Here is a 27,882-nt window from a genome sequence, read left to right on the forward strand (position 1 = left end):
TTAAAAGTAAAATTATTGACTTAAAAAGTAAAGCAGGCAAGATTTTGGCCTTTCCAGGTGAAGAACTTCTTGAGATAAAGCCTTGCCACGACAAATGTTTTTCAAATCGATTTCATAATAGTTGTTCACCCTAATATGGCAACATTTCACTGAAAATCAATAATCAAAAACATGTCAAAAAGATTGTCGCGATTTCTTCAAATAAAACAATTTTTGTATCATTTTAAATCATTTCGTTAGTATCTACCTACTTACATAGTTTATTAGGTTTGCATTATTTTCAACTTCGCCGCATTATTATACCTGAGTTCGGCTTATAAAGCCGATATTTTCAACACAAGATTTCAAATAAAATAATTATTAAGTTCATGAAAATGTTGGGTCGAAAACAAAGCCTAAAAGGGGAACCAGTGCTAGCAGACTACGGGCCTGAAGAATCATTAAATGAAAGTGCAGATATAGAATGGGTTAACAAGGTAATTATTGCTATAATTAACAGTGTGGAGCACTTTTTCTGGATGTTATAATTTACAGCTAAGTGGCACATAAATAAGGGTTTGGTATTCGATTTCTGTATCCGTAAGTGTTTATAGATGGCCTGGAGTTGAATATGTGAACTATAAAATACAAACCTTTCTTGTATGTATGCTCATCATCTCCCGAGCCTTTCCCCAACTATGTTGGGGCTGGCTGTATGTATGTATGCTATATGTAGAAAAGATATTGTAATAATATTTTTAATTTATCTAAAAAATATATTTCTAGATACCTACCTGGTATATATCTGTATAAGATTAATTATACAGTAAAGTATAAACACACATTTTGTACACACAATATAATTAATAATTTCTGTCTCATACATATAAATAATGAATATAGACTAAGATTATTTCCCTAAAAAAAATTTTTTTGTTTCAGTTATGGGTTAGAAGAATTCTGAGATTATGTGCTTTACTAAGTTTAATGTCTGTTTCACTGAATACTCCAAAATCATTTGAAAAGTACCCGTCTCTGCAAACAATAACATTTGCAGTGGACTGTAGTGTTACTCTTTTGTTTACTGCAGAAATGATAGCTAAGATGCACATAAGAGGGATATTAAAGGTATGTCTTGTTATTTAGCTTAAAAAAATATTAATAAGTTTCCTGCAACAATATTAAATTATGTATATTGAATTCTATCTCCTTGCACAGTAATTTAATACTTAAAAGAAGTTCTCCATATGAAATGTATATAGTAATAATTGAAGATACTATTTAAAACATGCTGTTGTCAAAAATAAAAAAAATATTAATTTGCATTCCAATTTCAGGGCGATGTAGCCTACCTGAAAGATCACTGGTGCCAGTTTGATGCATCAATGGTATTCTTTCTTTGGGTTTCTGTTCTATTACAAATGTTTGAGTTAACTGGTATAGTCCCAAGATACAGTTATCTAAGTATATTAAGAGCACCCAGACCACTGATCATGATTAGATTTTTGAGAGTATTTTTAAAATTCTCCATGCCAAAATCCAGAATTAATCAAATTTTTAAGTAAGTATGAAGTCACCAAATATCTATACAATAAAATAAAATAGAGTATCTGTTTGTAATTCATACTATTATTTAAATGTGTCATAGAGCTAATACAGAATTATTTTTTTGCAGGAGATCAAGTCAACAGATCTATAATGTTACCCTTTTCTTCCTGTTCTTTATGTCACTGTACAGCTTGCTAGGTGTACAGTTTTTTGGAGAATTAACACATCACTGTGTTAGGAACGATACCAATCCATAGTGAGTACTTTGAAAAAACTTGTTTCAAAATAAACGAATTACTTATAACATGCTGAAATCACAGCACACTATACTTCTTAAGCTATGTGATCAACTATATTATTATGTTGAAACAATTTACTTCTGCAGCCATAATTTTCTTTCTCTTTTCAGTGAAATCACAATAAATTCCTTAGCCATCCCTGACACATTTTGCTCTCCTGACCCTGATTCAGGATACCAATGTCCTCCTGGTATGAAATGCATGAAGCTGAATCTATCTAAATATATCATGGGATTTAATGGTTTTGAAGAGTTCAGTAAGTCTACTTACTCCAGAACATTTTTTATATGATATGTATTTACAAATAATCAGTTAATATTTATTAATTTATTTTTTTACAGCCACAAGCTTGTTCACTGTGTACCAAGCTTCCTCTCAAGAAGGTTGGGTCTTCATTATGTATCGGGCTATTGACTCTCTGCCAACTTGGAGATCAGCTCTATACTTCAGGTGATTTATCAAATATGGACTATTATACTCATCATAATCCTGAATTTGTGTAATGTAAAACATACTTCTCATTATTACAGTACAATGATATTCTTCTTGGCTTGGCTGGTCAAGAATGTTTTCATAGCTGTGATAACTGAAACATTCAACGAAATTAGGGTTCAGTTCCAACAAATGTGGGGTGTTAGGAACCCTATCACTAAAGGCAGCACCACACAGTTTTTCACTGGAGATGACAATGGCTGGAAGTTAGTTACTATTGATGAAAATAAACATTCAGGTATTACTGTTTCATTTTAATAAATACATCCTTACTAATATTATAAATCGGAATGTGAGTTTGTTTGTTTGTTTGTTTGTTTGTTTGTTTGTTCCGCTTTCACGCCGTAACTACTGAACTGATTGCTTTGAAATTTTGCAGACGTAATGTTAGAAGTCCGGATTAAATAATAGGGTACTTTTTATCCCGAAAAAAATAGATATTCCCGAGGGAAAACAAAAATATTGTTTGCTTGATGGATGGATTGTAGATGGCGCTGTGTGTCGTTTAAAACAACCACAAACATGCGAGTGCGATTATTCAATGACATTCAATCGGGTAATTACGCGGAAACATTGTTAAAAATCAGTGATGGGAAAATGACAGTAGATGCAGAGGGAATGAGAACTTTAACGGAAGAGTTTTGTAATGTTGTGGGCAGCGAATCGGAGTTGGTAGCAAAAGTTTATACTGACTTACACGCTCATATAAATGATGATCAACGGCTCTGCGAACGCGCAATATTAGCACCAAAAAATGAAACGGTCACTAAAATAAATGAAAATATTTTGAATGAAGTTATGGGAGAAAATACTGAATATTTATCTGTAGACACAGTGATTGAAACAGAACATAGTGCCTCATATCCTGTGGAGTTTTAAATTCTTTGGAATTATCTGGGGTGCCTTCTCATAAATTAAAACTAAAAGTAGGTGTTCCGGTGATGCTCATGCGTAATCTCGATGCCCCTAGACTGTGTAATGGTACCAGGCTGCGTGTCACTCAGCTTGGGCGGAACATTATTACAGCCACTATTGAAAGTGTACTCATTCCTCGGATTCCGATTATTCCAACAGACCTCCCATTTCAATTTAAAAGACTACAATTTCCTATAAGGGTTTCATTTGCAATGACCATTAATAAAGAGCAAGGCCAAACTCTAAGGGTTGCTGGAGTACACTTAGAAAAACATTGTTTTTCGCATGGTCAGCTCTATGTAGCGTGTTCCCGGGTTTCCAGTGCCCAAAATCTGCATGTTTTTGCTCCACAAGGGAAAACGTATAATATAGTGTACCATTCAGTTTTGGTTTAACAACTAATCGTATCCAGCGTTACATCGTGCTTCTTAGATTTTTCCGTGGGAATGAGAAGTTTTCTTATAGTTGTGATTTATACCGCAATATAACCGAATTCCACGCGGGCGAAGCCGCGGGCGGAAAGCTAGTAAACATATAAAGTATTCAAAAACTTAACCATTTTTGTATTTTTAGGCACTGCACCAGAAATATTCCATAAACTATTAAGATCTGCATATTTCCGACTGCTAGTAATGGGCGTAGTCCTGGCCAATGGCATAATAACAGCGACAATGAACTTCAAGCATGATGACAATCCCAGGGAGTTCTTTTATGAAAAATACTATTACATAGAGGTAAAACAAAGAAGTTTATACTCACTATTTATTTGAAATGCTTAAATTGATGTTCAACATTTTTTTTACTTATTTTCAGATTGCATTTACAATCTTTCTGGACTTGGAGGCATTGATCAAGATATGGTGTTTGGGACTAAAAGGCTATTTCAAACACTCTGTTCACAAGTTTGAATTACTCTTAGCTATTGGCACCACTATCCATATAATCCCTCAGCTATACATGTCAGGGTTCACTTATTTCCAGGTATGCAAGACATCCTTCAATGCATATAATGAATATGTCTTTCATAATCACATATTTGATATTGATAAAAATGTTTTTTTTAGGTCCTCCGTATAGTAAGATTGATAAAAGCATCGCCTTTATTGGAAGGATTTGTCTACAAAATCTTTGGGCCGGGAAAGAAACTGGGCAGCCTGATTATATTCACAATGTGTTTGCTTATCATCAGTTCTTCTATTTCAATGCAACTGTTCTGTTTCTTGTGTGAATTTACTAAGTTTGAAACATTTGATGAGGTAATTTTACTGTATTCATACAATTAAATATATTGTATCAATTTGCTACTAAAGACCAATAATAATAATTATATCTTTCTTTATGTATAGGCCTTCATGTCTATGTTCCAAATTCTTACTCAAGAAGCGTGGGTAGAGGTAATGGACGAAACCATGGTACGGACGAGCCAGACACTGACTCCTCTTGTTGCCATCTACTTTATACTGTACCATCTGTTTGTTACTTTGGTAAGAAATATAATTAACTAATCGAATGGTATTTATAATACATATCTTCAAAGGTACCTATATTTAAATATCCAATTTCAGATTGTGCTGTCGCTTTTCGTAGCAGTTATTTTGGACAACTTGGAACTGGACGAGGATATAAAAAAACTGAAACAGCTACGTTACCGCCAACAAAGTGCCGAAATTAAAGAAAGCCTGCCTTTCAGACTGAGAATATTTGAAAAGTTTCCTGATAGCCCCCAGATGACGAAGCTGCATAAAGTCCCTGGCGATTTTAATTTACCTAAGGTACGATTAGGATCCAGTAAAAGATCTAATGAACTATCAATTTGTTTTCCTGAAAAAACAATTCTGTGTATGTACCTGAAAAATAAACTAAATGTAAACTACAAGTAGGAAACGTATTTTATCAAAACTTTCAATGAATGATCGCTTATTTGTACTAGATGTTCCTTTTGGATTTGCTTCGCGCTATTATTTTTCGTACTCTGATGGAAGTTGCGAAGTTACATGATAGTCTGTTTAGAGTAAGAAGCAGTATGTGTTGATAGTTTGACCTGTTTCCGGTTAGACTGGTAGCCGACCCCAAGATAGTTGGAAAAAAGGCTCGAAGGATGGATTTGACGTGTGCTGTGTGGTTCAGGTGCGCGAGTCGTTCATGCGTCAGTTCGTGTGCGAGGTGGAGGGCGAGGAGGAGGTGGGCGCGGCGGGCGGCGGCGACGTGTCGCGCCGCGCCTTCGAGTACATCGGCGTGGCCAACATCGCCTTCCCCTACCGCAAGCGCTGCCTCGTCAAGACGCTCGTCGTGGCGCCGCCCTCGCAGCGCCCCAGCTCCGCGCTGCGCCGCCACGTCGTCAGCTCCATCATTGAGTAATCACCACTCTAAATAACAAATTATTCGTATTGTATATCTAGTCACACGTTTGATGTTAGTGACTCTCTATGTGGAGACTGAGTATTTACTGGGTGTATAGATGTTATTTCTATTGAATATTTTTAGTTGCTTTCATTTCATTTTTTTTTCGTTTTTCGTTTGCAGATATCGATTTTGTTGCAGTTGAGTTAACAGTCTCGTGATGCAGGTTTTTCTTTTTTATTTCTTTATTTTTTCAAGGAATATATATAAATGAGCTCAATTATTAAATTCTTTGGTTTATGCCATTTCAGAGACTCGAATAACCACAGACCCCTATTGGGAGACTCCGCAATGTTAGCGACCGGAGGCAAGTCCGGTCTGAAGCCACAAGGCACGATATCGAGTGCTAAACAACTGCGAGTGGATCAGAAGAAGTATGTATTTAATTCGGTTGTAAAATATCTGTAATTACGTGGCGTTTGGTAGAGAGATTAACGGGTGAGCAATAATATGGCTCTCAGGTTCGGGTCGCGGTCCATTCGGCGGTCGGTGCGCAGCGGGTCCATCAAGCTGAAGCAGACGTACGAACATCTGCTGGAGAATGGGGACATCGGCGCCGCGTCGCGCGTCGTGCCGTCCTCGCGGGCCCGGCCGCCATACCTCGACATACGACTGCTGCAGGCTAAACGACAGCAAGCCGAAATGAGGAGGTACGCCCCTACTTCACTAAATAACAGTATATTCTGATAACAGTATATTCAGTGATATTCTGAACCTCCAATATTCTAATAGGACAATTCTAGTAAGATAGAATATCGGGAACCGCCAATATTCTAATAGGATAATTCTAGTAAGATAGAGTATTATAATATCTTAATGTTGTTTCACTTATTAGAGATAATGTCAAAATTCTATCTCTATAAAAATCAACCGATAGATACTATATTCGGAACGACCATAAGTTTATAATAAGTTAGCACTTTTCTTTGTCAAATTGTATGCACATTCAGTAACATTTTTGTATTTTTATCTAAGTCTGTAGTATTCACAATGTAGGCAAAAGTTTTCAGTAGAGAGAGAAATCTTCAATGTGTGCTTAGCAAACGTACAAGGTCGGACGTTAAGTAACATTATTGCTTTTTGAGACTGCCATTAATATTCAGGAATCAACGCGAAGAGGATTTGCGCGAGAATCACCCGCTATTCGACACCCCACTGCTCATAGTCCCTCGAGAGTCTCGCTTCAGGAAGATTTGTCGCGCCATAGTGGACGCGCGGTATGACGCTCGCCTGCGGGACCCAGTCACCGGCAACGAGAGAAAAGTACATTACAAAAGCTTTCAGTAAGTATTCTATCTATACATATATTATAATTTATTTACTTTCTTGATTTACATGACTTCAAAAGTCAATTACATAAATCAGAGTACTATTTCTTGCAAATGAAACTTAAAAATAAAGATAGTATCAACAATTAAAAACATAAAATAAGAATATCATTACCTTTGTAAATTCTTTCTTTCCTGTCTTTTTTCTTTATTAAGTGTGTGTACAAAAATTGAAAATAAATACTTTAAAATATCTAAGTATCAATTAAAAATTCAAAATAATGTTTGTTCACTGTCAAAAAGTTCTGAATATTTATTTTCCTTGTGTTTTTTTCAGTAATTTCCTCGGATTAGTGACCTATATGGATTGGGTTATGATCATGGTCACAACGTTGTCGTGCCTCTCAATGATGTTCGAAACACCTACCTACAGAGTTATGGAAAACTTCGTTTTGCAGGTAAGATCTTAACTGCCTGCCTTATAATCTTTTCCTTCTCGTCTCAATCCATCCTAAGGTTATCTGGAAGAAATCGTTCTTAGCGATAAGACCGCCCATTATGTCACCTACTTTAACTAGATTTAAGATAAAAAATGAAAAATTGGTGGACCTAATAAAGTATATCTCTAACTATCTTATGTTGTTGAAAAATGACAATGTGGATTCTGACTCTCATATTATAATCAATTTGTTTTCTATTTTCACTAGATTGCCGAATATGGATTTGTTGTGTTTATGAGCTTGGAATTGGCGCTGAAGATTTTAGCAGACGGATTGTTTTTCACGCCTAAAGCTTATCTCAAAGACGCTGCTGCAGTACTGGACGTTTTTATTTATATCGTAAGTACTAATAATGTGTTTTATTTCACAACTTAGATTTTCAGACTGCGAAACGAATCTGACTACGCTATGTACGCATTGCTCTCGATAGCATATTTTTTTTTATATTCAGAAAAAATATATATTTAAACGACTTATGCTATAGTCCAGTGGTTACCAGCAACAAGGCGTTTACCAAACACACCCATATCTTAAAGTTGACTTTTCCTTCACTGATCACGTATATCCACTTCTTCTTCCCGGCAAAAACACATAGGAAGTGGTGAAGGGTGGGCGTTTTGGGGGCTGTCTTATGTAATTTTTTTTTTGACGTTCGAAAAGTGCTGTTTTGCAGCCAAGTTTGAATAAATGAGTTTTGATTTTGATTTTTTGATTTTATAAATCCTCTTCCATGCATACGCAGGTGTCGCTAACATTCCTATGCTGGATGCCGGTGCGAGTGCCGCCCGGCTCCGCGGCTCAGATGCTGATGATCCTGCGCTGTGTCCGTCCGCTGCGCATCTTTACGTTAGTGCCGCATATGCGCAAAGTGGTGTACGAGCTGTGTCGGGGATTCAAGGAGATATTGCTCGTGAGTTGTGAATTTTTTTATTGTTATAGTCAGAACTATAAAAATGTAGAATTAATGTAAGAGAAAACCTCTATTCTTGTGTTAAAAAGGTGTCCAACGTAAAATCGCGTTAATAGAAGAAACATATTGAGAAAGGTTTCCGTCACAGCCGCTGTGTATAAACAATCTATGATTACTTTGCTCACAGGACTTGACATGAGTACTCCATGACCAGAATAAGTATAGAATTTACAACATTTTAAAGCATATCAGACGAGTTCAGAGAGTTACAAGGAAATACTTATACTTGACATACTGATAATAATTTTATGTTATTTACTTTTCACCAGGTATCCACACTTCTGATTCTTCTTATGTTCGTGTTTGCGAGCTACGGAGTGCAGTTGTACGGTGGCAGGTAAGCGGTAGCTCCTGATGAAGTAAGTAGGATTATTATGTAAATCTGCAAAAAAACATACAAACATCCGATTTGAGGACCTCATCCTGTGGGATGTTGGATGTTTGCTGTGGGATTGTCCGAAAGACTTACAGCGGCCCTAGTGATTTGATTATTTTCCAACAAAAAAGGACCTACTCCTTTTTACGAAGTCAGTTCATAAATATGAAGTACGTTTCAGGCTTGCAAGATGCAACGATCCCACGATAACGCGGCGCGAGGACTGTGTTGGCGTGTTTATGCGACGCGTGTTCGTCACTAAGATGAAGATCCGCCCCGGACCCAACGAGACCTTCCCTTCTATGCTCGTGCCGAGAGTCTGGTATGTGCGTGCATATTACTACATGTTGATATAAGTTGTTGGACTTTAGACATAACACTTATCACTTGCGCATCAAAATGTTTTCTTGTTATTAGAGTAATCATTTAAAGGTCAAAAAATTTCATGAAAAGGCTCGTCATCGCAGCTTTGGCGGTTATTTGCTAGATATTTTATTCCATACCTAACCGTAACATTTTTTTCTTTACAATACAATAAAAATATCACAACTCTATCGAAAAAGTATTTTTTTTTTAATTAAAAAGTGCACCCTTATTGAGACACCCTATACAGTTTATAGACTGTCTGGCCAATCGCAGAGGTTACCAGCTTCCATCCAGCATTTGTCAGCATTTCAAAACTAAATATATTCCTCAGATTGGTATTTGAACAATTTCAGGGCGAATCCGAAACGTTTCAACTTCGATAACATTGGTGACGCGCTGTTAACGTTATTTGAAGTGCTCTCATTCAAAGGCTGGTTGGATGTCCGAGATGTGTTGATCAAGGCATTGGGACCGGTTAGTATATTGCACTATCATGGTAAATGTACTATACTTATAGCGTTATCCATGTAATTATAACCTACTTATAAATATAATTTTCTGAATGTTATGTATTTTTAGGTACATGCAATCTATATACACGTTTACATATTCCTTGGCTGTATGATTGGACTCACCCTGTTTGTCGGTGTGGTGATTGCAAACTATTCCGAAAACAAGGGCACTGCTCTTTTGACTGTCGACCAGCGTCGTTGGTAAGAAGACATATTTTCTATAGTTATTATAAACACATTAATTTGAGAAAATTCAACTCCAATATGTATGTATGACAACTTATTCGAATTTTCCCATATAACTTACTTATTTATGAAATATTCTAGGTGCGATCTGAAGAAGAGATTGAAAATCGCTCAGCCTCTGCACTTGCCTCCCCGTCCCAATAAACGCAAAGTCCGCGCCTTCGCCTACGACGTCACACAAAACTTGAGCTTCAAACGAGTCATCGCGATTGTTGTGCTACTTAACAGTGGATTGTTGGCTGTGACGGTTAGTCATTCTGTTCTTTTTAAATAAGTTGAAAAAAGAATCCCCCGAAAGTATACATGATAAGACGTATGCGCCAATTACTTTCCTTCCATTTTTGTGACACATGTATACCCGATGAACTATATGTTTTTACCTAGTAATGACTTCTGTTCCCAATATTTTATCTAATATCTGTTGTTATGATAGGAACATATTACTTGTACGGGGCTTATATCAAAATTCTATCACTCAAATAAACAGATAGAATATTAGGAACGCGTAAAACGAAGTCAAAAGCAGGAACTGAAAAAAATAAACCAAAGTATCCCATTTAAAATGTATCATGACTCCCGACTCATGAGTCTTCAATACTGCCTCCTTAACCTAGTTTACCTTATTTTGACCATCTGTTTTGCTGTATATTCAAGTTTAGAAGATAAGGTTTTTTGTGACAATAAAGTTAATGTTATATTATCATGATTCCAGTGGTCCCGCTACTCGCCATACACGGAGCAACTAGCACTAACATCGGCGCTGCTAACTTTAGTGTTCGTAGTGGAAGTGCTGCTGAAGACCATCGCGTTCACGCCGCGCGGCTACTGGCAGAGTCGACGTAATCGATACGATCTGCTCGTCACCGTCGCTGGATGTATCTGGATATTTATGCATTTTACTTTGAAGGTACTTATCGACATTGTGAATTGTCCGGCTCATCATCTCCCGAGCCTTTTCCCAACTATGTTGGGGTCGTCTTCTAATCTCACCGAATGCAGCTGAATACCAGTGTTTTACAAGGCGCGACTGCCTATCTGAATTCCTCAACCCAGTTACCCGGGCAACCAATACTCCTTGGTATTGTATGGTATCATCATCATCAGCTTATCGCAGTCCACTGCTGGACATAGGCCTCTCCAAGTGCAGGAGCTGGATGCGAGAAGCCGAAAATCGATCTCAGTGGCGTGCACTTGGAGAGGCCTATTGTATGGTACGTTTATACATAACTAGCTGTTGCCCGCAACTTCGTCTGCGTGGGCAATATAGAATAGTCAAAATACTACTTATCCCGTAGGTGCATTCTTTTACGTGACAGTATAATTAGGATTAGCACTTAGCAGTCGCATAGATTCATTGATCAAGGTTGTGTTGTGGATGTGACCATTTATCTAAACAAAAGAAGTAAAGTTTGTGACGTTGTGAATATCTCTGGATCTAGTCAGCCAATTTGGAAAATTATTACGTATGGTGCTTAAGTAATTCTCACAGGAAACAGCTAAAATCTATACTAATATTATAAAGCTGAAGAGTTTGTTTGTTTGTTTGAACGCGCTAATCTCAGGAACTACTGGTCCGATTTGAACAATTCTTTCGGTGTTATAGCCCATTTATCGAGGAAGGCTATAGCCTACTTTTTATCCGGATTCGTGCAGAGGTTCCCACGGGATGCGGGTGAAACCGCTGGCAGAAGCTAGTCAAGGTATATGCTTTGAGTCTGACAAAGCTATCATTTGTACATTTTCTGCAGCTGCTGTGACTAATCAGAAGCCAGAAAGTCTGTCAGTCTTACCATGGATAATGTCTTGTAATGTGACTGAATTGAAGAGATCAGATAGGTAGTCGCTCCAAGCAAAATATTGGTACTCGAACAGATTCGGTGACTGAAAGCCAACACCAACATAGTTGGGGAATAGCTGGATGGATGATGAAATGAGTCATCATCATTAGCAGGCGCATAGGGTAGGATAGTTTCACTACAGGGGAGAAACGCTTGTATGACGGGGATTTTCTGTGCACTCACTCAGTTAAGGCGGGAGCCTTAACATCCCCACTCCACCGAAATGTTTGCATTAATTCACGAATAGGCAGAACTTCTCAACATTTAGAACTAAACATTATTTTGTTCGTTCCATTACGTACTGATAGGTTCAAACTAACTTACATCCTTCATCATCCCTTATTTTATCACCCGTGGGGGTTGAATGGGGGTTGAATTAATCAAAATCGTATTTAAGCGAACGTCATCATAAAATTCTGATTCGTCATCAGGACTTCTTCATAAAATCTAAGAAGATGTATACAAACTTTCATCCCCTATTTTATCCCCTTAGGGATGGAATTTATAAAAATCCTTTCTTAAGGGTTGCCTACGCCATAGTAGCTTTATGCATGCAAAGTCTCAGTCCGATCGGTTTAAAATTGACAAAGTTTCATACAAACTTTCATCCGATATTTTATCCCCTTGGGGGTAGAATTGATCAAAATCCTTTCTTAGCGGATGCCTACGTCATAACATCTACCTGCATGCCAAATTTCAGCCCGATCCGTCCAGTGGTTTCAGCTGTGCGTTGATAGATCACTATGTCAGTCAGTCAGTCAGTCAGTCAGTCACCTTTGAGTTTTATATATTTAGATAATAGTCACGATGTATGTTTACTCAAATTAAAATCTCTATAAATGAAACCGACAAACACAGTTTAGTTAAAAAAAACTATGCTTTCTATGTCATAAAGGAGGAGTAATTTTCAATGGCCATTACTTCTGCTTTTTCCTTTATAAGTAAATCATCTTTCCTAATATAAAATAAATAAATACAATATGAACGTTTCTATAACATTGTGATTACAGAACGACTTATCCTACTTCGTGGGCTTCATGGTGGTGATCTTACGTTTCTTCACGATCACGGGCAAGCACACCACGCTCAAGATGTTGATGCTGACCGTCGGAGTCAGCGTCTGCAAGAGTTTCTTCATCATATTCGGCATGTTTCTTCTCGTCTTCTTCTATGCGCTCGCTGGTACTATTGTCTTTGGAAACGTTAAATATGGAGAGGGAATTGGAAGGTAAACTATAGAATTTGACTAACTTACTTCTATGACATTCATTATCATTAGGGAAAAATTAGAAGCGTGAATATTTTCTTGCGGTTTCGACACGCTCTCTTATGAAAATTCGCGAAACATCTCGTTCATATATTTTTATCTGGCATATATTTTGAGCTGGACGTAAAATAAGTCTAAAAGTTGTTGGACTTTGTTGAAGTTAGTAAATTTTTGCAGGCGCGCGAACTTCAACTCGCCGATCCACAGCGTGGCGATGCTGTTCCGCATCGTGACGGGCGAGGACTGGAACAAGATCATGCACGACTGCATGGTGGCGCCGCCCTACTGCACGCCCGCCGACAACTACTGGGAGACCGACTGCGGCAACTTCACCGCCTCGCTCGCCTACTTCTGCACCTTCTACGTCATCATCACGTATATCGTGCTCAACTTGCTAGTGGGTCAGTTCAATAGATACATGCTACTTCTGTGTCTATATAATATAACTTAGCAAGATCATGCACGACTGCATGGTGGCGCCGCCCTACTGCACGCCCGCCGACAACTACTGGGAGACCGACTGCGGCAACTTCACCGCCTCGCTCGCCTACTTCTGCACCTTCTACGTCATCATCACGTATATCGTGCTCAACTTGCTAGTGGGTCAGTTCAATAGATACATGCTACTTCTGTGTCTATATAATATAACTTAGCAAGATCATGCACGACTGCATGGTGGCGCCGCCCTACTGCACGCCCGCCGACAACTACTGGGAGACCGACTGCGGCAACTTCACCGCCTCGCTCGCCTACTTCTGCACCTTCTACGTCATCATCACGTATATCGTGCTCAACTTGCTAGTGGGTCAGTTCAATAGATACATGCTACTTCTGTGTCTATATAATATAACTTAGCAAGATCATGCACGACTGCATGGTGGCGCCGCCCTACTGCACGCCCGCCGACAACTACTGGGAGACCGACTGCGGCAACTTCACCGCCTCGCTCGCCTACTTCTGCACCTTCTACGTCATCATCACGTATATCGTGCTCAACTTGCTAGTGGGTCAGTTCAATAGATACATGCTACTTCTGTGTCTATATAATATAACTTAGCAAGATCATGCACGACTGCATGGTGGCGCCGCCCTACTGCACGCCCGCCGACAACTACTGGGAGACCGACTGCGGCAACTTCACCGCCTCGCTCGCCTACTTCTGCACCTTCTACGTCATCATCACGTATATCGTGCTCAACTTGCTAGTGGGTCAGTTCAATAGATACATGCTACTTCTGTGTCTATATAATATAACTTAGCAAGATCATGCACGACTGCATGGTGGCGCCGCCCTACTGCACGCCCGCCGACAACTACTGGGAGACCGACTGCGGCAACTTCACCGCCTCGCTCGCCTACTTCTGCACCTTCTACGTCATCATCACGTATATCGTGCTCAACTTGCTAGTGGGTCAGTTCAATAGATACATGCTACTTCTGTGTCTATATAATATAACTTAGCAAGATCATGCACGACTGCATGGTGGCGCCGCCCTACTGCACGCCCGCCGACAACTACTGGGAGACCGACTGCGGCAACTTCACCGCCTCGCTCGCCTACTTCTGCACCTTCTACGTCATCATCACGTATATCGTGCTCAACTTGCTAGTGGGTCAGTTCAATAGATACATGCTACTTCTGTGTCTATATAATATAACTTAGCAAGATCATGCACGACTGCATGGTGGCGCCGCCCTACTGCACGCCCGCCGACAACTACTGGGAGACCGACTGCGGCAACTTCACCGCCTCGCTCGCCTACTTCTGCACCTTCTACGTCATCATCACGTATATCGTGCTCAACTTGCTAGTGGGTCAGTTCAATAGATACATGCTACTTCTGTGTCTATATAATATAACTTAGCAAGATCATGCACGACTGCATGGTGGCGCCGCCCTACTGCACGCCCGCCGACAACTACTGGGAGACCGACTGCGGCAACTTCACCGCCTCGCTCGCCTACTTCTGCACCTTCTACGTCATCATCACGTATATCGTGCTCAACTTGCTAGTGGGTCAGTTCAATAGATACATGCTACTTCTGTGTCTATATAATATAACTTAGCAAGATCATGCACGACTGCATGGTGGCGCCGCCCTACTGCACGCCCGCCGACAACTACTGGGAGACCGACTGCGGCAACTTCACCGCCTCGCTCGCCTACTTCTGCACCTTCTACGTCATCATCACGTATATCGTGCTCAACTTGCTAGTGGGTCAGTTCAATAGATACATGCTACTTCTGTGTCTATATAATATAACTTAGCAAGATCATGCACGACTGCATGGTGGCGCCGCCCTACTGCACGCCCGCCGACAACTACTGGGAGACCGACTGCGGCAACTTCACCGCCTCGCTCGCCTACTTCTGCACCTTCTACGTCATCATCACGTATATCGTGCTCAACTTGCTAGTGGGTCAGTTCAATAGATACATGCTACTTCTGTGTCTATATAATATAACTTAGCAAGATCATGCACGACTGCATGGTGGCGCCGCCCTACTGCACGCCCGCCGACAACTACTGGGAGACCGACTGCGGCAACTTCACCGCCTCGCTCGCCTACTTCTGCACCTTCTACGTCATCATCACGTATATCGTGCTCAACTTGCTAGTGGGTCAGTTCAATAGATACATGCTACTTCTGTGTCTATATAATATAACTTAGCAAGATCATGCACGACTGCATGGTGGCGCCGCCCTACTGCACGCCCGCCGACAACTACTGGGAGACCGACTGCGGCAACTTCACCGCCTCGCTCGCCTACTTCTGCACCTTCTACGTCATCATCACGTATATCGTGCTCAACTTGCTAGTGGGTCAGTTCAATAGATACATGCTACTTCTGTGTCTATATAATATAACTTAGCAAGATCATGCACGACTGCATGGTGGCGCCGCCCTACTGCACGCCCGCCGACAACTACTGGGAGACCGACTGCGGCAACTTCACCGCCTCGCTCGCCTACTTCTGCACCTTCTACGTCATCATCACGTATATCGTGCTCAACTTGCTAGTGGGTCAGTTCAATAGATACATGCTACTTCTGTGTCTATATAATATAACTTAGCAAGATCATGCACGACTGCATGGTGGCGCCGCCCTACTGCACGCCCGCCGACAACTACTGGGAGACCGACTGCGGCAACTTCACCGCCTCGCTCGCCTACTTCTGCACCTTCTACGTCATCATCACGTATATCGTGCTCAACTTGCTAGTGGGTCAGTTCAATAGATACATGCTACTTCTGTGTCTATATAATATAACTTAGCAAGATCATGCACGACTGCATGGTGGCGCCGCCCTACTGCACGCCCGCCGACAACTACTGGGAGACCGACTGCGGCAACTTCACCGCCTCGCTCGCCTACTTCTGCACCTTCTACGTCATCATCACGTATATCGTGCTCAACTTGCTAGTGGGTCAGTTCAATAGATACATGCTACTTCTGTGTCTATATAATATAACTTAGCAAGATCATGCACGACTGCATGGTGGCGCCGCCCTACTGCACGCCCGCCGACAACTACTGGGAGACCGACTGCGGCAACTTCACCGCCTCGCTCGCCTACTTCTGCACCTTCTACGTCATCATCACGTATATCGTGCTCAACTTGCTAGTGGGTCAGTTCAATGATTTCCCAATGTCTATTTAATAGTTTAGCACGTAGAGTACCAGCCGGAGGCGACGGCTTGGCTCAAAGAACCTAGAACGCCTAGGGGTACTATACTCACATGGTGGTAAAGTTACTATTCTTTTTTTAACTGGGCACAGATATCTCATGCTGATAAAGTCTCAAATAAACTTCTAAATAAGGTTTGGTCAAAAAGCTTGCTTGGCTTGTTTCTAAACGTGATACCAATTAATTAATGTGGCATATGATAATTATAAGTTCTGTTCATTATAAAGTATTAAACAATAGTCTGGTCCGGCTAATATGTAATGCGACAATTCACTAGATACATTATCTTTGTTACAGCTATCATCATGGAGAACTTTTCACTGTTCTACTCCAACGAGGAAGACGCTCTGCTGTCATACGCTGACATAAGAAACTTTCAGAACACATGGAACGTCGTCGATGTTCACCAAAAAGGCGTTATTCCTGTCAGGAAGGTATGTTGGGTAGTATGCAACCTTCTCAGTACAAAACTTATTTTAAAAATTAATTCGTAAAAATATTTTTTTTAGGTGAAATTCATTTTACGCCTGCTGAAAGGTCGTCTGGAATGCGATACTCACAAAGAGAGATTGCTGTTTAAGTACATGTGCTATGAGCTCGAACGACTTCATAACGGCGAGGATGTTACCTTCCATGATGTCATCAAGTAAGTACTTACTGCATTCGAGTCCTGGGGAGTCTATTTTCTGACTTCCTCTTCCCACCAAAAACACATGGGAAGCGGTAAATTGTTGGCGTTTGAAGGGCAAATTTTTTGTGAAGGTTGATGTTCAAAAAGTACCTTTGAATAATTGATTTTAAGTTTGAGTAATTGAATTACCCTGTATTCTTGTTACATATAAAATATACTTTTAAAAAATTGCTTCCAGTATGCTATCATATCGCACGGTGGACATTCGCAAATCTCTTCAAATGGAAGAGTTGCTCGCGCGAGAGGAGTTCGAGTTTCTCATCGAAGAGGAAGTTGCCAAGCAAACGATACGAACGTGGCTCGAAGGTTGCCTCAAGAAGATACGCGCCAACAGTAGCGTAAGGGATTGTTTTATTTAGCTATCGACTAAATTATTACCCTATCAGTAGTTACAAACGGTTTCCAGCGGTGTACCTGCGTTTTGAGGGAGCTACTCCGCTCAACCGAATAAAAAGTAACAAATCTATAGGCTTTTTTAGCCTTATGGGTTATCTAACACTGATATATATATTTTTTCAAATCTGTCCACTTAGTTTTAAATATTAACGCGTTCGTCCCTTTACGAACAAATTCTTCAGCTTTATCTCCATACTTACTTGTTTTAAAAATCATTAAGGAAGATTGAAAATGGTAATAAGTATCTTTTATTTTTGAACAGAAACAACAAACGAGTTTGATTGCTGGCTTGAGGAAGACTAACGAACAAGCTGTCGACATGAGCAACGAGAAAGTCGATAAAGAAAAACAAGAAACTGAAACTCAGGTTCGAATCACTTACATTAAAAAGATGATTAAATTATCTTCTGTTAAATAATATTATTATAACCGCGAAAAAATTCCGTAAAAGTAGTTTTATTCAAAAAAAAATCTGTTAAATAGAATCATTAAATTATGTATTTATTTCCAGCAAGTGGTTGCTAATGCAGGCCGGACTGAAATCACAGAATCTACTTCACAGCCTGTTATATCTAGTAAGTAGCATCAACTTGTTTTAAACTTAGTAAATAAGCCAAGACTTTGATACTAAAACGTGTTAAATTGTTATAGATATTTCATCGTCCTTTGATTCGCAACCGAAAAGATCTTCAACGAAGAGTCAATTTAAACGGCCGGGGCTGCCGTCTGTTACGATACCGAGGTAAATACCAATTCGTTTAAAGCTCTAAAGTTTACATATATATTTATTTACTATAGGTTAATTCCCAAAAAAATATTGTTTCAGACCCGAGAGCCCGATCAAAAAGTACTTACAGCCAACTCTAAGTGATCCCCACCCTGCCCTCATCAAGAAAACTTCTTGCAAATGTGAGTGAATACCTATATGTTATTTTTTATTTTACAACTTCAAAACTGTATTCGTATTTAGAATTTGTCTTACATATTTAATTTATCGAATTGCTGCAAATATTTTATACATGTTTGTTCTGTTACCGAAAGAAATCAAAATGATAAAAAATAAATATGTTAGGCTTTAACCTAAAATGAAACAATCAAATTAGGGTCATGCCAATAACCCAACACTAACAGACCCATCACAGTCCCGCGTGCCGCTGTGATCACTCCAGCTATCAATATCCCGCTCCGCGCGTGGACCATAGAATAGCAGTGCCTTCAATGAGCTTGCCACTCTGTAGCACAGATAACCCAAAGTACAATTTCAATTTTTTCGTCTTAATTCGACGTGTTTTGTACAGCTACAGTGAAGAGCGTAAGTCGCGTCAGTCACGTGAGCGGCGCGAGTGCTACAGGCGGGTCGCGCGACCTGCCCGCGCTGCACGACGTGCACTCCTGGTGGGGCACGCAGCTCGCGCGTATAGCCGTGGTCGACTGTGACTAGACCTGCAGGACTGCAGTACCCTTAAGCTATGTATTATGATGACTTATACAAATCATATTGTACCATTTGTGAAATATCTTCGTCCAATCATCATCTTCCGAGCCTTAGGGCAACTATGTTGGGGTCGGATTCCAGTTTTTCAAAATATCTTTGTCCAATACACAATTTGATTAAGTATTTTAAAACGGAACTTCGTCGGATGTTCCGAAAACACCGATATTTCATACGTTTACACCAAAACTGGAACTTTTCTGGTGAACTTTTGATAAATACTCTTGTAAGTTAAAAAGAGAAAAATTGGATACTGGATATTTGTTTTATATTAAGTTGTATTTAAGGCGAGGAATTGGTCAACAATAATTCCATAACCGGCACGCGCATCTAAGGCGCCAAAAGGGGTCGGAGCGTCTGAGCGGGGCGAGGATAACAATACGCGCGCTAGCTTATAACTAAAAGTCGTAAGCGACAAAATGGTTTTGTAATTTTATTATTTAGAAATGATAATTTGATAAAAAATCCTTCTACAGTTTTAAAGAGTATGTATATACTCAACTACTAAAAAAGTTAAGAGGCTTTAATCGGTCCCGTTTGCCCATAATATGTGAATCTCTTTTTAAAAAGAGGTATGTTTGATATATTTTTCTCTGTTATAAAAGTTACCTAATCATGTTTCTACAACTAACAAAATAAGGTTTATATCATGAACTTTCAGGTAACCAAGTTGTATTTTGTATTTACTGAGAAAAATTGACATCCTTGGCGCCAAAAATTCCAATTCGTCCTCTTAATTATTACTCTTATCGATGTGTAGTATGCAGTATGTCTACGAGATCTTAAGGGGTCTACACACCAAAGCCGCTGACCCGGCGGCACAGCCCGGCGGCTTAGTGCTGGCGGGTTAGATTGCCCGCGCGGGCGCAAGCCGGCGGCATGATTGTACAAAATAAGGCCGGCGGGTTGGGCCGCCGGGCTGTGCCGCCGGCATCAGCGGCTTTGGTGTGTAGACCCCTTTAAAATGATGCGAGTTCATTTTTGCTGTAGTTGATAAAATTAAGTTAATGTTGATGAGGTCTACTATTGGGTTACATAAGTTGGCGCTCACGCTCTAACACAATGAGTAAGAGATCTTGTTTACTCCTAAAACTGCGCCTCGTTTTGCTGAAATACTATACGATAACACTTATATTCGCCGTAGCCCGCTAATGTAGCCCCAATATTCGAAAATGATGTATATTCGTATACTTAATTGTTTTATTATTTCACCTTTATTGATTACTTTGTATCGATGATAAATAATAACGTAGAATGAAGTATGTAGTTATAAGTCGAACATTAATTTGTTACCGAATTTGGATAAAGTATATTGAATGTTAGCCATACTTTACCTTATTTATACGTTAGTGCCAAAATATTTGGAAAATAAAAGAAAAATCTCAAAAATAATAATTCGATATTTTATTTAATAAATCAACTCAATATCCCGATATTCTAACTTCAATTACATAGGCGCAATTTTCAAAATTTATTTAAAAAATCAATATAATTTTAGTTCAACAATTAAATTAATTAAAATTATTTACATAATAGAAATTGATAAATTATTTACAAAACAGTCTTATTATTCTATTTACCAATATAAGTTGTATATTGGTAGATTATTGTAATAGATGGCACATGCCGAGTGAGAAGAGCACGATGACGGTGAGCGTTAGCACGAGACAGAGGTACCGCCCAGCGATGGGGTAGTGGAAGAGCTTGGCGTGCAGCCGCAGCGTGGAGGCGTACATGAGCACGCTGGTGATGTCCTCCTGCGACGTGTCCTGGTGCAGGAAGGGCCGCACGCACAGCTCGTGCCCCACCGACTGCGTGCGACGGCACTCTTTTGATAGACGAGCAGCCTGGGACACAAATAAAAATATTATCTTACTCGTAGTGCCAAATTAGGCCCCTAATCATAGTTGCGATTAAATCAAGGTTTGAATTTGCCAGTAGGTAATGAATACCTACACAATTTTTTTCGAGATGGCTGGGGTTGTTTTGGTGCTCAAAACCATGTATCTCAAGAGGTGGTCTGGCATAAATCTTGCATTATGTACAACTTTACCTGAACAAATGGTACAACGACCGCTGAGATCCACAAAAGCTCGTTGAGAATGCTGATGCCCACTAGTGGTTCTGTCTCCGTATCCACTTTATCTAAGTTGAGCAGCCACATGACACCAGAGGTCGCCCATGAGATGTTCACTATGGTGAACAAACAGACTGCGGGCGCTAGATCGTCGTTCAAGTATTTTAAAAGTTTACGGAATTCTGCTATTTCCTACAAAAATAAAAAATAAAACTTCATGTCTTACACGTAATATTATTTTTGTTAATTAAAAGTTATACTTACTCTCATCCAATTAAGTGGAGTAATAGTTCGATTAAGAAGGCGCTCTTTGAGGAACATGAGATGAGCTTGTAGCAGCTGTGCTTGCAGGCAGTAACTTGTAATGATAGTTGCTTGCACCATGTCGTGAATCAATGTGCATACTATTAGTAAGATCTTTAGCAACATTGTGACTTCATATGAACTGGAAGAAGAAAATGTCTTAAAGACATTTCTTAACATTGAAACATAGGTGCCTGACAAAATGCATGAGCAAAACTAAAATTATAATTTAGTTATTTTTTTTTGTATTCTTGGTTCTTTATATGTACCTGGTTTCCATCCACCTAAAGATGATATTGCCTCTAGCCAACATCAAGTTGACTGAACATAATGACAGACACATCCACAGGACGCTTAATATTATAAAGAACCACAACATGTGTAACAGCCGTTTTGGCTTTGTTGTGGGCATTCCTTGTGGTGAATATGAGGACAGTAGAAATACCTGCACGGAAGAAAACAATACATAAACAGACGTTTTAAAAAACAATCACATTTGAAAAATAATCCTCAGGCTAGGAAAACATTTGTTGTATTAGTGAGCTATCACCCTGGACACTGGTTAATTTTACACATTAGGGTCGTACCTATTTCAAAATATGTACTTACCCTTTCCATTAGATTTTGTAATTGTTCGTTATCTGATATCCGAAATAAATATAGGGCGTATAAAAATCCCACGTAATGCAATATACTGGGCCCGATATATGTGAAGATAACATTTCCATAACACACTTGTTTATAGTTGTCATATTCTAAGGTGGACGTCAACGCCAGCGGAACTAACTTGTAACAGAATCCTCTGTCCCGCCTGAAACATATGCACCAATAAATAACATTAGGTCAGTAGTACTTAGGTACACCTGTCCCCTAATGGGAAATAAGTTAGTCTTAGTTAGAATGTAAATGCCATCAACCTGGAAGATTATCTACCTATGCACAGGAAAATACCCAGTAGGTATCATTACTCAAACTACTTAGGCATTGAATTTACAGAGGAGGGTTACTCCCTCTCTAAGTACTCGTCTTTAGAGTTAACTCTTCTGTAGAATCTTAATGGCATGGTGTAGCATCAAGGAATAAAAATCGTTAGTAAGCGTTACATACCTGAAACAAGCCATATATTGAAGAACGTATCCTAAAAACATGAGTATGGCCACCTGTATTGAGTGAAAATGTGAACAACATATTGCGCACTTAGAAGAATTCGATACATCTAGTACCGGCCGTAGTCCCATAATAGTTAACAGTTTTAAATAAGGAAGTAATATCTGTAACAACACCATCAACAAATGTTAACGACACAAAGTTACGAAAAATCCTCGATGAGAAAAATTAAGGAAAGTCCTTACCTTAGATTTACAGTAATGTAATATTGCAGAAGTACTCATGTATTCAGTATCTGGGGATTCCGTTATTTCTCCAATCTGGAACAGAGCAAGGTGCATCTGTTAGTGTTATATTTTATCATAAGACTAGACCAGGGTAGGTCAACATCAGACAAATTTGTTTATCGGGATAGATTTCTATTTAAATTCACTTGAAAAAAACAATCAGACTTCGGCGGAGATATAGAGTGGTAGGTATAGCCATCGTGAAAAGTATTAAATAATAATAAAAGATAGATTACTCACGTCGACACTATTGGCGTCGAGACTGGACCTGGTAGATCTCTCCATCGCTGGTTCAGCAAGCTTGTCGTTCCCCAGTACATGGCTGTCCAGTAAATCACTAGCTACATAATCATTTAAAAAATTTACATTATCCAGTTTATTGCCCATATCTACCCATTAATTACCAGTACGCACATTATACGAAATGATAATATATTAATAATTGAACATTTATGTAGCAAACAACTAAGATCTCAATAATGACGGTAGGTAATTAAAAGCTTATTGCGCTTACCACTGCCGTACGATGCGTTGTCATTTTGCATTTTTATTCTAACTCACTAACTAATCTGTAGGTACCTGCACATTTGTTCTTTTATTACCAAATTATAAGTACTTTTGAAGAGAGTTAAAAAGGATACACTGACAACAACAGATAACGATTCACTGCAATGTTTTTTTAGTATGTAATAACATCATTGAATATCTACTTGTACTGCACTGACTCAGTGCATTAACTCCCGATAATTTTAATGTCATTGTGACTACAAAGAGACCCTACGTTCGTGAAGTTTTTTTTTTTTTATAATGTTAAGCTTAATGAGAGGCATTCTTCGATTATAGATTAATAAAATCATATTGAGATAAATACGTTTATTGAAACAGTAGGTATATAAGAACACAATTTATTTTAGAGGACATGAAACATTTGAAACAATATACACGGGCGTTGAACTTTGATAAACTCAGAGATAAATGGGTAAAACATTAAAATGTAAATATGAAATGAAATAAATTAGGTAGTAAGCAGGGTAGATTAATTTCTGAAAAAATGTTTTCACCAAGTGCATAACGGGTACCTTCGTGGTTCTCGTTTTGCTGCGCTTTGATTTGATATATTCAGAATTTTCTATTACATCAATGGTTTTCACCAGTTGCGTAAAGAAGCACTTGGAAAGTTTAAATAGCATCACTTTCAAATGAGTTTTCTAGGATTTTTTTTATCACAAGCTCTATTTGAGTACCTATATATACGATACAGCTACAATTAGTTTTTAGCACAATTAGTTGCTAATAAACGTTATTTACAGCAAATGAGGTATGGTAAAAAGAAACACTTGAAAAAATAGTGAAGGCGATTTATTTTTGTTACTACTTATAAGTACTCTTTTGCTAAAAAGGTTTCATTTTCTTTTTTGCTAGAAATCCTGTTCGCCGTACAAATTGCTTTCTTTCCTGATGATGTTTCTTCATTTTTCTATTATTTTCGGAGTCTGATTTCTTGCCTCTCATACTAAACTTCATTTCGCGATTACCTCCAATATTGGTGACCATTGTTGAAAAGCTCTCTTTTGCTAAACGATCTCCTAAGCTGGCTTTGCTAACCCGTGATAAACTTTTTAAAGTATGTGTTGTTCTTGGCGCTTTGTTTGATTCATAAACTGTCTCCTCGTCTAATTGGGAATCGTCCTCTTTTCTAGAATTGTTTCGAATGATTTTGTGTTGCTTCTTAACTTCCTTAACCCATGATCTGTCTTCATCAGAACTATCGCCGTCACTAGTGTCGTAGAATTCCATATCAGAGTCTTTATCTTCCGTTTCTTCCACCTGAGGATAATAAGTAAGTATGAATGCTTTATTAATTATAAAGATAAAAAAACTGAATGTTCCTCATCCAAAAATGAAGAATAGTAGATTTTCTTGAAAAATAGACTTATATTTTGAAGACTTAATGTAAACTTGTATATAAAATATTTTTTTACCTGCATAGATTCAGTTTCCACTTTCTTTTCCTTGTTTTTATCTAGCCTGGACAAAACTGGATTGAGTAAGCGATATTCTTCAGCTGATCTGTCCACCTCAAAGTCAGGGTTTTCAAACAATGCCTATGAATAAAAAAATGTTTTAGTGTCAAAGAATAATCATGAACGATAAAATTATTTATTAAAACCTAAACCCACCTTGAAACGGTCATCTTTAAGAAGATTAGCAGATTGTTTCTTCTTTTTCCCTCCATCTTCCATAAGTTTGGAAGCCAAATCCCTGTTAACTTTGGGTAAGTTATCTTCAACTTTTAATCTGGATGGCCTCTCTTGTTCAATCTTTTCTCTGATCTTACGTTTCTTATACTGTTCGAACGCAAATGGATCCGCAATAGATTTCGCCCTCTTGTATAATCTGACATCTACAAAGTATCTGCAATTGAAAATAGCTTAGTAAGTAAGATCAATAACATTTTGTAAATAAAAATATATAAATCGAATATTACTTACCCATGCATGTATGCTCTTAATAGATTTGTTCCAAGTAAATGGTCTAGCCCTAATGATTCTAATTCTTGTTTGGTGATGAATTTGTAATCATCATAGACTGTTTGTGATGCTGAGCTCTCCAATTCCTCAGTCAAGTTATCTAAGAAAGCACACCATCTGGGAGCAGGACCTGGGAAAAGAATTAATGTCACAAGGTAAGCATAAATGAAGTGTATTTCACTTTTCAGTTTCATTTTAAAGAAAATACTAATTAATTATTGTTTAATGGTATTTTCAGAGTGCACATACCTAGAGAAGGAATATAATATATTTGCATTTTTTGGTCCTCAACAGCCATCATATTTAGTCCTGTGTTTGGTATAACACATAAATCATTGAAATCAACTGATGATTCAATACTTGTGTATTGTTTGCCCTAAAATAATAGTTAAAATTAATAAAATTATACAAACATTTCATTTGAATACAACATTTTCAATGGTATTGATAAACATACTGTATTTTTATCCCATATCTTCACAACAGTAGAATCCATGGAATATACATAATTCATTGATTTATGAAATTCTAATTTCTTTATTGGCATTTCATTCATGTGGTCTTTAACTAAGAGAGGTTTGCTTGATCTGATATCATACAACAGCACATGGCCTGTAGATGTGCCTACGCCCATCCTGAGGGGACCATCAAACTTTGCAGCAGTTATAGCAGGCAATTTGTCATTTCTGTAAGATATAAAAAGAATTATATAATTAAAATTGATTTGTTACTGAGTTAACTATATTCTTTTAATATTTCATAGATTATTATTACCCTACCCACCTATATTCTGAATCTGTACAGTGCATGGCACAATCTAGTATTCCCTGTCTAGTCTTGGTCCGTGGATCCCACGCCTCCACATGGCCAGATTCTGTTCCAAGCATTAATAATCCATGTTCTTCATTGACAGCACAGCAATTTATTTCAGTTGCTTTTGTGACATATGGTGCCAAAAACTGTCCTATTTCTAAATTCAATCTGTACACTTCCTGAAAAGAGAATGCATTTCAATACAGTAGAAATAGTTATCATTTAAGCAATAGCTAGTAACTTGTTCACATACTGATGAGGCACCAACTACGAAGAGATCACATGATGGCCGATGGTATGCAATGTCTCTTCCAAACCGGGGTACACGTAAGCGATAATGACGTCCATGTCCCACGTGGAATTCTACATAACGATCACATTGTAAAAACACAATCTGAAAAGATACATACAATTATTTTAAACTCACATTTAAATATTGTCGCCTTATCCTAGAGGTACAATTACAACTGTTACAAACCTTTGAGTAATCTTCACTCAATATTTCGAAAGTGACTACTTCAGAGTCTAAACACCGTTCAAACTTTAGAGACAAATTGTTGACATCGTAACATTTGATCCTTGGTTTATAGATGCCTGCAGCCATTATGTATTGCCCATCCTTAGATACCCGTAAGCTGGTGCTTACACCTGGCATATCAAACTCTTGAATCAATTCAATTCTTCGCCTCAGGTCAACATTTTTTTTCAATAGTGCGCGTTTCTTTCTTTCTGTTAGCCACTATTAATAAGAAATAACAAACGTTATTAATGATATAATAATTTCAGAGATTAATTTAATGTAGTTGAGGTTATTCAGAATAAAAATACTCACGTCGGGTAAAGATTTTCCAACGCTGAGATTGTAGATCTTAACGTTATCTATTTCAGACAACTGCATAGTGATCGCATATAGTTTTCTGGATAAATCACAATTTCCTGGCCTGTTATTCAACAATATTTCTTAAAAACATGCTTCTTTGTTTTGACTTTTGTCATGACAGGTGACATGTATGTATAAAGGCCCCAGTACACGTTGGCCCAAGTGCGGCCAATACATGCCATCACCAATGTGTACACTGGGTATTGGTGCAGGTTGGCGGACATTTGTCAAGATTGGCGCGCATTCGGCGAGTTGTCGGTTTTTTGGGCACACATCAAAGGAATCTTGGCCCAGCTTGGCGTGTGGTGTTTACACATTCGGCCAATGTTTAGTTCGTCACCGACCGCTGAGGATAAAATACACTTTAGTATTGCGTGTAAAAATAAATATAGTAGTGTAGTATAATATAAATACATATAGTAGTGTAGTATGATATAAATATATGTAGTAGTGTACAAATAAATAGCCGAAGCCTTAATTACTTCGACGTCCATCGCAAGTGGTTTGCCAGGCAGGAATGAGCCATGCGCCAATGTGTAAACACCATTTGATCGTGGCCTACATTTGTACATTGCACAGCTTGGCCCAACACAGGCCAACGTGTACTGGGGCCTTAATGTTTAAGTGAGTGAACGTT

The 27,882-nt window shown here is 38.6% G+C and overlaps 2 protein-coding genes across 2 annotated transcripts; one reads left to right on the forward strand and one right to left on the reverse strand.

The window, feature by feature from the left end:
• The first annotated feature begins 140 nt into the window (after positions 1-140).
• On the forward strand, positions 141-19,931 carry LOC110380364 (sodium leak channel NALCN). Its single transcript, XM_064035195.1, has 35 exons — positions 141-476; positions 922-1,107; positions 1,317-1,540; positions 1,655-1,783; positions 1,937-2,082; positions 2,168-2,276; positions 2,357-2,556; positions 3,807-3,967; positions 4,047-4,214; positions 4,298-4,489; positions 4,580-4,717; positions 4,799-5,005; positions 5,361-5,587; positions 5,885-6,007; positions 6,095-6,283; positions 6,737-6,916; positions 7,239-7,359; positions 7,609-7,740; positions 8,144-8,311; positions 8,641-8,708; positions 8,929-9,069; positions 9,467-9,587; positions 9,693-9,826; positions 9,953-10,118; positions 10,584-10,778; positions 12,720-12,937; positions 13,154-13,377; positions 16,966-17,102; positions 17,178-17,314; positions 17,538-17,697; positions 18,018-18,122; positions 18,267-18,330; positions 18,407-18,497; positions 18,582-18,664; positions 19,054-19,931. The coding sequence occupies exons 1-35, from the start codon at positions 369-371 to the stop codon at positions 19,194-19,196; spliced, it is 5,295 nt and encodes a 1,764-aa protein (XP_063891265.1). The 5' UTR covers positions 141-368; the 3' UTR covers positions 19,197-19,931.
• Positions 19,932-20,672: 741 nt separating this feature from the next.
• L(2)34fd (lethal (2) 34Fd) lies at positions 20,673-27,386 on the reverse strand. Its single transcript, XM_049852496.2, has 19 exons — positions 27,198-27,386; positions 26,844-27,104; positions 26,619-26,759; positions 26,336-26,544; positions 26,010-26,238; positions 25,802-25,928; positions 25,514-25,682; positions 25,202-25,436; positions 25,004-25,126; positions 24,415-24,848; positions 23,601-23,663; positions 23,262-23,418; positions 22,980-23,054; positions 22,735-22,898; positions 22,237-22,438; positions 21,897-22,072; positions 21,589-21,769; positions 21,301-21,516; positions 20,673-21,094 (listed from the first exon to the last, which is right to left on the reverse strand). Exons 1-19 carry the CDS (start codon positions 27,261-27,263, stop codon positions 20,852-20,854), a joined length of 3,471 nt encoding a protein of 1,156 aa, XP_049708453.2. The 5' UTR covers positions 27,264-27,386; the 3' UTR covers positions 20,673-20,851.
• Between the last annotated feature and the right edge of the window lie 496 nt (positions 27,387-27,882).

The sequence above is a fragment of the Helicoverpa armigera genome, chromosome 6 (genome assembly GCF_030705265.1).
Source record: "Helicoverpa armigera isolate CAAS_96S chromosome 6, ASM3070526v1, whole genome shotgun sequence".
Taxonomy (NCBI): domain Eukaryota; kingdom Metazoa; phylum Arthropoda; class Insecta; order Lepidoptera; family Noctuidae; genus Helicoverpa; species Helicoverpa armigera.

Bases quoted from the DNA above. Each gene is read 5' to 3' on its own strand.
- LOC110380364 (XM_064035195.1), top strand. From the start codon at position 369: ATGAAAATGTTGGGTCGAAAACAAAGCCTAAAAGGGGAACCAGTGCTA. The intron at 4,490-4,579 runs GTAATTTTACTG...CTTTATGTATAG, and splicing joins AGTTTGAAACATTTGATGAG to GCCTTCATGTCTATGTTCCA. The intron at 6,284-6,736 runs GTACGCCCCTAC...ATTAATATTCAG, and splicing joins CAGCAAGCCGAAATGAGGAG to GAATCAACGCGAAGAGGATT.